The following is a 13,218-nucleotide window of genomic DNA, read 5'->3' on the forward strand; positions in this document are numbered from 1 at the left end:
TACAGTATGCTGGCCAGAAAAGTGATGGAAAAGATGTTTCAATGGGACTAACATCTGAGTTTTTGCATAGATGAGTGTAACGCACCGCAAACAGCTGTTTGTGTAGTGACAGCAGTGCTGGATTGGTGCGCACCATGGCGAGAGTGCAGGCCATGGCAGTTTTCAAGCCCATATGGTCGCCGGGCTTTGGAGGCTCAATGATAGAACAACAGTGACTGTCCAGCTGATCAAATTTGGTCTGTCCACAATGAAGCAATGACCTTATTATCTTGGGTGTGCCCCCCCTCCCGAGACACTCATATCACTGTCGGTCATTGCTTCATTTTTGTTACGCAAGCCCCTTCACTGCGGCAAGGAAACGATCAAAAAGGGGAATTGACACATGTACATGCCTTTTGTTTTGTTGTTGCAGCTGCAGTGCAGCCAGAAAAATTAGGTAGGCATGTACACGCACCAGAAAAATTATTAGCAGCGGCCTTAAAAATTCAGAAATCCGCCTAAGGTCCTGGACCCTGTTGGTGGTGGCGGAGAAGGCAGTCAAGCGGCCTGCAGGCAGAAATGCTGTGTGGGGACCAACTTAGTCTTAGGGCAGGCAGTCACACGGCGTGCAGGCAGAGATGCTGTGTGTGGGGACTGACTTAGTCTTCGGGCAGGCCTGCACTGAACAACAGGTAGGTATATGCAGTAATGGGTATTACAAATGTGCAGCTGTCACACACACAGGTAGTCACTGAATGTGCTGGGCCTGGCAGTGGCACAGTAGGAATTACCAAAGCGCCAAGGTCCCACCAGCAGCTGCAACTGACTGACAGGGCTGTATATGCAACACAAATGTCTGTGGGACACACAAAAAAAATAGATCACAAGAACAACATTAGCTCTCAAAAGAGCTGTTGAGGATGAGGAGTTCTTTTTAGCAATAAGTATCAGCAAGAAAGAACAACCTAACAAGCCTAACTGTAGCCTAACTAAGCTTTCCCCAATGTCTCTGCAGCACCTCTCCCTTCTCTAATTACTGCAGCCACACGAGTGAGTGAAATGGCTGATGGTGCCTGCTTTTTATAAGGGGGGTGGGGCTCCAGGAGGGAGTGTAGCCTGATTGGCTACCCTGTGCCTGCTGACTGTGATTTTTAGGGTCAAAATTGACCCTAATGATGTAGTATAGGGTGTGGGTCAAACCATAAAGTTTGCATTCGTTTGCGAACGCGAACCACCGAAGTTTGCGCAAATAGGTTCGCGGGCGAACCGTTCGGGCCATCTCTAATTATAAATACTGTATCCCAATTTGATTGTAATTATATGGTTATATTAGTGGACCCCAGATCCCTGTTGTTGTTTTTATATGGTTTTATTTTTTGATGTTTAATAAAGGTGTTTTGATTACATTCTATATAAATTGATTTGTCTAGTATGGTGCGAACAACTTTCTCCTCTTTTTGATCATAGTTGCTATATCTTGCCCTCTGCACACCTAGCGATATATTGTTACTGAAATTTATTGTGGTGCATGTTCAATTTTTTTCTATCAAGGGATGTAGAACAGTCAGGGGCACTGCATCCAGTCATCAGGTGCCGAAGAAAAGTGCGCGCAATAAATCTGGCCTATTTTGACTAAACAGGAGCTGATATACTGCGTTATTCTATTAGCTACAAAACCTGCAGTACAGTTGAACTCTTATCTCTGTGTGGGCTGCTCCACAACGCAGCATCATACAATATCTTGGAGGTGTGGAGTTTTCAAACTTACAGATGTTTTAACTGTATATATACAGTTTTAAAGTAGGTTTAACATTTTCAGTGAGACAGATTTTTCTGAACAAAACAGCTTTTACCACTCGCATTACCGATTATACTTTATTTTACATCTACTATTCACAAAGAATTCTAAAAATATAAATGTTCGGTGTTTGTATATGTTAATTGTGGTTAGTGGGATTTAGAATTACGTGAAGTTCATGCACAAGACAGCAAAGCGAGACCCAGTCTGGGTAAGAAGCGGATACAACACATTGGTAACAGCAGCATAAACCAGAATGACGTTTGTAAAGCAGCTGCCAAAAAGCAAAAGTTAAAAAAAATATCTGAAAGGGAAAAAGCCACTAGAGAAAACCTCAGAGATGCTGAACTCCCAGAGTAGCCTCTTGGTGCAGCAGCCTCTAATGTCAGTGTGATAGGATATTCCTGGAAGGGGAGAGGCGAGAAAAGACTGTGTGGGATCTGGACAAATAATAAGACCTGCACACAGCACACACTGGACAGAACCTGGTGTCTGTCAATAAACATAGACACAGGAGCCACCCGGGCCCCTGCTTTGCCCTCCGCTTCCCCTGGTCAGGCTCTCAGGGGACTCTGAACTATTACACTTTCTCCAACCCATACGAGAACATACATTAGACTGTATTGTTGAGTTTTTGGATGAACACAAAAAAAGGCTTCCCCTGGCTCTGAATTTTTTTTTTTTCAACATAGTTGAAGAAGTAAAATCTGAAGATGTGGGGGTGGGAGGATTGCCCCCTCTGCGCTGGATTTAGTGGCTGTCATGCAGAGAAGGATTGGGGAGGAATTGTACAATGACTGAGCTGGTCTCTATGGCCATTAAGGGTATTAATCTCTCTCTCCACCTTCTTTCTCTTTGGCCTTCTCTGATGGAAAGACAGCTCCTGACCGCTGTGTCACCCACTCAGTAGGAGCAGAGTATGTCCCCAGGTCCTCATTGTTAGTATAAGCTGAGGACTACTTATTCATTGCTGCCTGGGATCTTGTCTTCAACTCTTCAACTTTCTACTACATCTTCTTGGGTACCACCGAATCCAAGAGGATTCACCTCCCAGACTGTACAGGATCGAACAAGTGGCAGCAGCAGCAGCATAGCTAGTCTGACCATTTAGAAATACATACTTCAGAGAGTCTGTTGACCCTCATCTGTCTGCAGTTACTGTGCACTGACAGCTATTCACAGGTGGATGTGACATGAGCAAAGGCCACGAACGGTGACTTGCATCCCTCCTGCAGAACGCACCTGCTGTCTGCCTGTAGACATGAGGATCCTCACATTCCTGGTTGGCCTCAAGACTCTGTGGATTCTGGCTTTCTCCTCGTTGTCCAATACCATGGCTGTGAATAACAGTGGCAAGTGGTGGTGAGTGAAATGTGACTGATGCTACAGGATGCTTGTAAGACTAACCTGTGACTGCACCTGTTATCAGCAGATCAATGTGTTTTATGCTTTCTTGGATGAGACAACACAACAATTTGCATTTTTAATTAACTAAATGTTTTGAAATAGCAAATTATATGCTATAGAAGCAAAATGTAGCTGTGAAAATACTTACAGATCACAGTTAAGATTATGTACCCTGCTAAGTTGCTATGTACAGCGCTACGTAAGATGTTGGCGCCATATAAATACAAAATAACTGCATAATTTACCCTTAATTACTTCTGATATGAATTGTTGTACAGCCCTTGGCCTGGCAGTAAGATGTATGTAATAAGTATTCACAGACAACCATTTCAATCCTTGAAAAAGGGCATGCAAATAATATATGATGAGTTATTGAATCTGTAACATTTATTCATGTGAGAAAAACAGAATATAGAGTTCATGTCACCACAGTGTTAGTTAAAGTTAGTTGGTTGCTCTATTTTATGACTCAGTTGATTATAGGTGTGTTTCCTGCCATACAATATATTCTGCTTAATGTATTTATCCTGTTAGCAGATAAAAGATGACAATTATTTCAGTATTTGTATAGTGCTTTTCTCCTGTCAGACTCTGAGCACTTGCAAGGGAGCCACAATAGCACCCTCAGTAGGCAGTAGAATTGGTAGGGGATCTTGCCCGATGACTCCTTACTGAATAGGTGCTCGCTTACTGACCTCACTACAACTGAAATTCTACTGTAATACAGTCCCTCTTGTAGTATTCCCACATTTTATTGGAATGCTATATGACCATACACCTGACTTCACTCTGTCAGTAAAAGAATGCAGATTATTTTATTCATTGAAGAGAGGCACTTACACACAGTTATGGAGTGCATGGAACCAGAATGTTCAGTATTATAGTTTACTCTGCAGAGACAGATATGGTGAGATAAGGCTCTAGGCAAGGTCGCTGCTTTCGCTTCCCCTGCTTACCAGCTGGCACGTTGGTGAGGAGAGGGCAGGAGATGAGATGACATTGCAGCCAGACCCCTGCAAAGCCACCAGGCCCTAGGCACTTGACTTGATTGTCGATTATCTGGCTCTGAGACAGTATAAATATGAACGTTAACTATATCCTCTATTATTAAGAGTAGTAAGCTTTTTTTGCTAACAAAAAAAACGAATGTACATCCACGCCTCATCAAACCACATCTGACTTGACAATGAGCCATAAAGTGCAGAAACCTACAACAGCCAATCAAAATTAATCTTTGCCAAATGAAGAATTAGTAATCTGAAATCTGACTGGTAGCTATGGTAACAGTGCTTTGCACATCACCATTGCTTTTTGTATTGTTTCATTTTCATGCCCACTAATATGAGCCCTATATTCATGTAACGGCTCCAATGTAACATGTATCATGTAACAACATATATCTTATTCCAAATGACTGACATATAGCTTACGTTTCACAGAAATAGTGTTGCTCCTTCTATTATCACAATAATATTGCACATTGTTCTATACTAATTGGGTAGTTTTTCTGAACTTCATACATTTGAAATACATTGAGGCAAGGTATACTATATGACTATAAAACAGCATTCAATATACAGTCATTGTTGTATTGTAATTTACACATTGCAGTGCAGTTACCCTCTATTCACTTCATCGGTGCCCCTTATATTATACAGCCAATGCAATATAGTACAGTATATTTAATCCATATCACTACAAATTAATACATAACTGTATTACATACTTTAGTGTGCAATTTAAATGTCTGATCCCCAAAAGGGAACCTGAGGATTGTTTTTTTTCTGTATCCTGATTGTCATACATGATAACTCAATGAGTTTATACTGCCATAGTCAATAAGGGCCCTACATTACTGAGTAAATGAAACCTGTTGTACTTACTATAAGGCTGCAATATAAAAGGACTCAGAACATCCATTGTCAATAATCAACCTACAATGTTACATTACAGCATCTCAGCATCTCTACCCAATGCATTGACAATACCAGTACAGAATTCATATACTGTATTAGTGAACCTGCACAATACAATGCTCCTATAAATAGCTTCAAATCTATTAGTGTGTTAATATGTACATTCCCACAGAGCAAGTATAGTGCAGGTACAGCACCTGTAACCTGGTGTGTTATTTTATCAGACCTCCTCTTGTCAGTGACTTTCCACCGTCAAACCTCCATAGATGGATGCTCCATAGTATTTATCCAATAGAACATATCATAAGAGCAGTAAAATTGACTCTGGAGCTTCCTGCATGATTACTGAGATGTCATACTGGTGTATAATAACCTGTAGCAACTGACAGGCTGTGAAAGCTGTAGCATTGATAGACTTGATCTAAAACATGCTGTATCCTTATCTGTGTGCTGATTCTGTGTATGTCAGGGCTAGTTCACACTGGGCGATTTTCACCGATTTGCTTATCACTGGCGATCAGCAAAATACTGCTGTTAATGCAAGTCAATGGTAATGTTCACACTGTAGCGTCGCCAGTGATTAGTGATTATTTCCTGATGGTGCATGCAGCATTTTTGGAGTGATTTTGGAGCGATTGCATTTCAGTGTTATAGAATCACAAAACGCAAACACTCCTAAATCGCTTTCCTATATAGTGAAAAAAACACTACCAAAGCACTCAGTGTGATCTAGCCATAATAGTCTGTGAGTCACTAACCCAAAATGTGTATGCAGATCAGGTGCTATGAGCTCTCCGTGCTGCTGAGTCTGACCCAGTGCCCTTACATTAGCTGCATGCTTGTAGCAGGTGTGTGACATACTGGTAAAGCCAAGAGATCAGGGTAATATCCAGGCAATCCACAACCAGATAAGGGATGGTAGTTTTCATAATCTATCAGTAAAGATTCACTTTAACCTACTAGCCAAGCAAAACATTTTACTGCAAAATCATGATTTTCCCTATCCACAAATAGAATTCTACACTGATTATACTTTTGTCAGCATCTACCAGAGCTATACAGTCTGAGTCTATTCCAGTAACATTGCTCTCACATGATTTGTTGCATTCATTTGTACCAAGAAACAACCATACTGTTAATCATGTGAAATCATAATGGCCATTTCCCTGACAAGCCCCCCCTCCAGTGATGTATATCTGACCACAGCCATGGAAACCCAACACTCTGACTTACACATCCGTGTGCACACAGGAGCAGGCTTGTGTTTCCCACAAAGTAAACACACAAGAGGTGATATATTTAATAGCTTGCTGATTACAGAGTAGGACTCTCCAACCATAACTGTGCTATTTATGTGTAGACACAAACTGTCCTGAGTTTTCAGAAATGTTCCTACACATTATTCAGATGAATATACTGTAACTCAGCACATTCCTTCTGCCTGTATATTCCCATTGAAATGTAATGGAAGTAATGTAACCTCTACTGTAAAATATAAGGATTTACATGTCATGTAGCAGATCCAAGTCCACAGAAAGTCCTGAGACAACAGATCATGCAGATAAGATGTAACTTATAACGTTCTGCTTTACTGTACATTAATTGTTACAATACCCCAACTTTCAAAACAAAACATTTTTCTTTTCATGCAAATGTAAGAAGCTTCAGGTGACTAATTGTAATAGCAAAGCCTCCCAAGTATCTGCAATAGTTGTATTGTACAAATCCACATATGCAGGCAGAGCAGGATCAGCCACCAGGCAACCTAGGCAGTGGCGTAGCTAAGGAGCTGTGGGCCCCAATGCAAGTTTTACAATGGGAGCCCCCAAGCATTCTATACATAACAACTGATACGGCGCACCAAAACCTGCCAAAGACAACTACAGTGTCAGAGTTGCAAGAAGGGTATGGGGAACAGTGTGTTAATGATTACCACTATTCAAAGTATCTATAGAAGTGATTATTATGAGCACAGGACCAATACAAAGCTAATACTGTGGTTGAGGGAGGGCCCTTTGGGGCCCCTCTGGCCCAAGGGCCCCGATGCGGTTGCTACCTCGGCAACCCCTATTGCTACGTCCCTGTAGGCAGGTTCTTGAGGCCTAGTGCATGTCAAGAGGCCTACCTGCCATCTTCTTTGACCTCTCTCCACTTCAGCTTACTAAAAGGACCACAAGTGGCCACCAAATGTACTACCTTGCCTAGGGCTCCATTGCATCTTAATCCATCTCTGTATGCAGGTCATCATGATCATGTGGCCAAGTCACAAATTACTCCAGCAGTGCAAACGCAAGGCTACCTGCAAAGTGTACATTCTTTGTGGGAAGTGCATAACTTTAGGAAACATTTCATAATACACATCATAATCTCCTACACATGTTATATTTTCACAGTTGCAACATTATTTCCCTCAAAACAAGAAGAATGGAATCATAACTCACCAACTATAGCAAGGATATAGTTCAGAGGATGTTTTAGCTATGCTGATATACATGTAGTAAGCATGACTACATATTTAAGTACTGTTTCAGATAATAATAATGATAGGCATGAATAATCCTCACCTGAATCTCCTCTTACAGGGGTATAGTGAATGTGGCCTCCTCAGGAAACGTTCTCCCTGGTTCAGAAATGGGCCCAGTTCCTCTGTTGCTGGATCCAAGTCTTCAGCTGCTGAGTCGCAGACAGAGACGTCTCATCCGTCAAAATCCAGGCATACTCCAAAGCATCACCCGTGGGCTTCTCAGCGCCATTAGAGAATGCAAGTGGCAGTTCAGGAACCGGCGGTGGAACTGTCCCACAGGGCCTGGAAATCAGGTGTTTGGAAAGATCATCAATCGAGGTAAGGAATACAGGGAACTCTACCAGCAGGAAAATACTGTAGAAAACATGGTTTGTTTATTATAAAGCCAAATCACTTTTTACAGTAAATGTTATTTTAGATTGATTCAAACATTGTTGCATTCTAACAGCAAGTTAAGTGAATGTTGAGTGATCATTTAGTCTAAATAGGAAAGAGGAATTCAAATTGTCAATTGCTAAAGGATCTTTTAAAGGACAACTGAAGTGAGAGGTATATGGAGGCTGCCATGTTTATTTCCTTTTAAACAATACCAGTTACCTGGCAGTCCTGTGTCTCTAATATGTTTAGCCATAGATCCTGAACAAGCATGCAGCAGATCAGGTGTTTCTGATTTTTTTTGTCAAATCTGGCAAGATTAGCTGCATGCTTGTTATTGATATAGTGGACTGTTAAGGAGTTCATTGGACCCCTAGATCAGGCTCCATCTAAACCAGATATAAGCACAGTAGTGGGAAGCAGCAAACACGAAAAGCCACATGGGGGGTGGAGTTAATTACTACAAGGGTTGTAAAATATTCATTTATAGCAGTTCACCAAACAGATGCCAGACATGACATTGAATCTCAAAACAATTCTGTGTTATTTTTTTATTATCATTATTTGAATTGTCCAGATTCAGAATGAAGTGAAGCTCAGTTGAAACATCTCACCCAGTGTTAATGTTACATGTTGTAATGAATGATGCCTTTAATAACATAGACCTCTTTCCATTTTAGGCTGCAGAGAAACAGCCTTCGTGTTTGCTATCACTAGTGCCGGAGTGACCCATTCTGTGGCCCGCTCCTGTTCCGAGGGCTCCATTGAGTCCTGCTCATGTGACTACCGCCGCAGAGGCCCTGGGGGACCGGACTGGCACTGGGGCGGATGTAGTGACAATATTGAATTTGGAAGGTTCATTGGGAAAGAATTTGTTGACTCGAGTGAAAGAGGGAGAGACCTGAAGTATCTGGTGAACTTACACAACAATCAGGCAGGCAGAATGGTAAGTACCAGTGATGATGTCACTAGCAATACCTGGCCTAATAACATCATTTCATTACAGTCTTGTGTGTAAACATACTTATGCAACTCTTGCATGTCTCTAACTGATGGTTCAATGGGGTGCATGCATTAACTGCGTTAAGCAGGATTACATGTACGATGCGTAGACCATAATGCATTGCATGTAATGTATTGCATTCTGCTCTATTCATTGTATAGTAAGGCTCTACTTCTCCTTCATATTGCTGTTTGAAAATAAGCTAAGACATCCACAACACAGAATCCTGCTGGATCTGGTTCTCCATAACTTAAAGAGGAATTGTAGTGAAAATAATGTGATGAATAAAATTGCTTTTTTTATTTCTTACAATATTCATTTATAGATTATTTAGTTAGTGTTTGCCCACTGTAACATCTTTCCTCTCCCTGATTTACATAATGAAATTTATCACAGTTGGTGACATCTTAGTGCTGGCAAATGATGTTTGCGGAATGATTGTTTCTGAGAGTTCTATGCACAGAGAGATATTACTAGGTTGGAAGTTGGAATCAGCCGTTATTTCCCACAATGCAACTAGGTTCACAGGTAGGTACTGTCATGGTCATGACATCAAACTGTTGGAGGGGTTTCACCACAATATCAGCCACTCAGAGCCCCATGATGCTATATTTGAGAAAAGGAAAAACATTTCTCATGGGACAGGTGGTATCGGCTACTGATTGGAATGAAGTTCAATCCTTGATTAAAGTTCCTCTTTACGTTAACCTAACTTTAATGTACTATACCTAAAAGGATTCATAATAGTATTCATGGATGGTAAAGTACACTTTTCAGGGGAGTACCAAAGAAAAGGTATTTGTATGAAAGCAAAATGAACCGTTAATAGCCTTCACTGTGCGTTTAGCTGTAGAGGTGGCCACTAATGATCCAACCTTTTTCATCCAATCTTACCATTTCTATGTAATATAAGGGAACTGCCTAAGTTATACATTCAGTATATTCACTTAGTTTACCCTTCTACTACATAGATTTGGTAAGATTGGATGAAAAAGATTGGATCATTAGTGGCCACCTTAGGACTGGAGACTTCTGACATAAACCACATCTGACAGCAGATTCCATTGTGAAGAAAAACATTCTCGCTGCTGTACCTGAGGTGTGTCACATAATAAGCTGGGCAACCACTGAATAAACAGGGTGTGGACAGAGGGGTACGTTTACCTTAAAAATAAATAAATAATTTAGAAGGTAGCTAGTTTGTGGGTTTTAGAAATGATATCTACAATTTTCTGTACACTGGGCAGTGTTAAGTAAATAAGAAATGCATCTATAACATATAACTTAAACTGAATGAATGGGGAGGGGAAGAAAAATGGGAGGGGACCTGGCAGCAAACCTGCCTCTTCCTGTCTGAAGATTCAACTATAGCCAAAGGTCACATTTTTAAAGGAGTGATTACAGAGACAGGGAACAATGAGGAGAGGACCGGACAACACACAGAGGTATGGGAATCCAGCAAAAACATACCTCTGTGCTCACCTTACGTAGCTTTCCATCGGGTCAGGTATACTTTAACAAATGCACCTAGAAGTATTTATAATTTGTGAAATGGCTGGCAATTAGCAATTTTATTGTGTGAATTTATATAACAGATTTTTTAGAACATTCCCTAAGTACTTTGTTATTGCCTTGCAGACAGTACTGTCAGAGATGCGACAGGAATGCAAGTGTCATGGGATGTCAGGATCCTGCTCTCTCCGAACTTGTTGGATGCGTCTACCCCCCTTCCGAGCAGTCGGTGATGCATTAAAGGATCGCTTTGATGGTGCCTCGAAAGTCACGTACAGTAATAATGGCAGCAACCGTGGGGGTTCCCGAAGTGACGTGCCACACCTGGAACCAGAGAACCCCACTCATGCCATGCCTTCTGTTAGAGATCTTGTATATTTTGAGAAGTCACCAAATTTCTGCAGCCCGAGTGAAAAGACTGGTACTCCAGGTACAACAGGGAGAATATGCAACAACACTTCTTTAGGACTTGATGGCTGTGAACTTTTGTGTTGTGGGCGTGGCTATAGAAGCCGGGCAGAAAAAGTCACTGAACGCTGTCATTGCACCTTCCATTGGTGCTGTCATGTCACCTGCCTGAATTGCACTACCACACAAGTGGTTCACGAGTGCTTGTGACATTTGCCTTTATGCACTTTTCCACTATTGGACGGCCTTGTCTCTTTACACAGCTAAGGTAGTGAAGGTGTAACTGCCAATCAGGACTCAGCACTGGAACATCAACACTTACAAAAGCTGCCAAATCAGGAAAGCTGCTCTAGAACACTCAAAACTCATAACTGTGTTTTTGTACACTGAGTATTGCAACTCCTCATGGTGTATATAACAGGCACCACACCAAACTGTATAATACACTTACTACAGTTACTGTACTTATAAGAAGATAGTTCAACTAGCACTGATAATATTGCACTGAGTTATCTGCTTTAACCTCATGTACCTAAATATAGCAGTTATTAATGCCAAACCATGGTACCTCAAATACACTCATAAGTAGAAGCTGATGACATAATAGATATTGTTTTAGCACGAAAAAGGACAACGATTTTCCCTAGTTTGATGGATAGGGCATGTAATGTGTGAAACTGATTTTTGGCCCATGATTTAGGAGACCCTAGCAACCCTATGGCTTATTCACACCACTTCATATGAGATATGTGGAGCCAGTGGCATTATGCTATCCAGTGTGGTGACTCATAGTGTCCCTCCCACCCAACACTTCCCCATCTGGGAACGATCTGTGGCACTGCCGATTCCTAGTGCGATGTTACAATGTTCTTGTCAATATGATGCAACGATTGTCTGACTCTAATCCTATTTATAGTGTTCCCGATTGCCATGTGGCGTTGAGAAGGATTTTTTTTCCCTTTTAGAGCAAATGGGTCCAAGTTATGTAAGGGTTTGGTTTTTTTTGCCTTCCTCTGGATCAACTGGGATATGTAAGTGTGCAGGGTAGTGTTGTACCATATTTTCTGGGTGAACGCAACTGAATGGACAGATGTCTTTTTTTTCAACCAAACTATGTAACTTATAATGTGCCCCCAGGGCCGGCCCTAGACTATTCGCCGCCTGAGGCAAAAAAAAAATTTCCGCCGACACCCCCCCCCCCCCGCGCTCTGGGGGGCCGCCGAGCTGGGGGGGTAGCTGGCAGGACGGGGGTATTGGGCCTAGCGGCGGGGAGGGGGTCGTACCCCCCCCTCCCTCGCCTGGGTCCCCCGAACTGCGCTACCCTCCAGCCTTAAATACAAGCAGCCGCTATGTGTAAGAGGCACGGGCGGGTAGGACTCACCTCTTCCTCGTTCCAAGTGTGCGCTCCACTGACGTCACTTCCTGCAGCGTTGCAGGAAGTGACGTCAGTGGAGCGCACGCTTGGAACGAGGAAGAGGTGAGTCCTACCCGCCCGTGCCTCTTACACATAGCGGCTGCTTGTATTTAAGGCTGGAGGGGAGCGGAGCACGGGGGACCCAGGCGAGGGAGGGGGGGGGTCCGACCCCCCTCCCCGCCGCTAGGCCCAATACCCCAGTCCTGCCAGCTACCCCTCCAGCTCGGCGGCCGGCTCCCCGCACCCACGGACGGGCGGGTGCCGCCCCTGGAATTTTGCCGCCTGAGGCAAAAGTTTCACCCCGCCTCATGAGCGGGCCGGCCCTGTGTGCCCCCCTCAGTGTAATTCCCCAATTATCGTACTCGGCTCTTTACAGCATTTCCTATTACAGCAAAATGTCCACCTCACTGTAACATCTTATTCACTATAAACTAGGGCTCCCATAATTATAGTGCTCTCCACGTCAGTTCTTCTCTTATTTATATGCCCCCCTTTGGATTCTCCTTCATTACAGTGACTTGTTAAGAGCAGAGAAGCATGTTGGTTTGTGTACCTCTCTCTGACACTGTTGGATCCAAACCACTGCCTGCAACACTATCTAGCAATCCCCTGTGGTCCACTCATTATGTCATATGACAACAATCACTCACAACAATCAGGTCAAAGTGCAGTACAGAATAGCAGGAGGGGCTGTGTATAGGGCCCACCGTGACACAGAGTGGTAGCTGAACATACCAGCATGCTCCTCCACTTGTGACAACTCTGCATTTTGGGGTGGAATTCCTCTTCATTCCCCTCTTGCAGGCAGCCCACATGTTGGCGTAGAAGATTTAGGGAACTCATTCAAAGGCCAAGCAATTTGACAGAAAAGCAGGAGCTAAG

General features: G+C 42.7%; 1 protein-coding gene across 1 annotated transcript; it reads left to right on the forward strand.

The window, feature by feature from the left end:
* Nucleotides 1-3,038: 3,038 nt before the first annotated feature.
* WNT1 (Wnt family member 1) lies at nt 3,039-11,132 on the forward strand. The gene is made up of 4 exons (XM_068265194.1): nt 3,039-3,139; nt 7,683-7,942; nt 8,680-8,945; nt 10,641-11,132. The coding sequence occupies exons 1-4, from the start codon at nt 3,039-3,041 to the stop codon at nt 11,130-11,132; spliced, it is 1,119 nt and encodes a 372-aa protein (XP_068121295.1).
* Nucleotides 11,133-13,218: the final 2,086 nt, after the last annotated feature.

This window comes from Hyperolius riggenbachi, chromosome 2 (assembly GCF_040937935.1).
Source record: "Hyperolius riggenbachi isolate aHypRig1 chromosome 2, aHypRig1.pri, whole genome shotgun sequence".
In the NCBI taxonomy this organism is placed as follows: domain Eukaryota; kingdom Metazoa; phylum Chordata; class Amphibia; order Anura; family Hyperoliidae; genus Hyperolius; species Hyperolius riggenbachi.

What these genes read in the sequence shown, in the direction of transcription:
- WNT1 (XM_068265194.1), top strand. Translation starts at nt 3,039, where the DNA reads ATGAGGATCCTCACATTCCTGGTTGGCCTCAAGACTCTGTGGATTCTG. An exon ending in AATAACAGTGGCAAGTGGTG is followed by an intron (nt 3,140 to 7,682) that starts GTGAGTGAAATG and finishes CTCCTCTTACAG; the next exon opens with GGGTATAGTGAATGTGGCCT. An exon ending in TGGAAAGATCATCAATCGAG is followed by an intron (nt 7,943 to 8,679) that starts GTAAGGAATACA and finishes TTTCCATTTTAG; the next exon opens with GCTGCAGAGAAACAGCCTTC.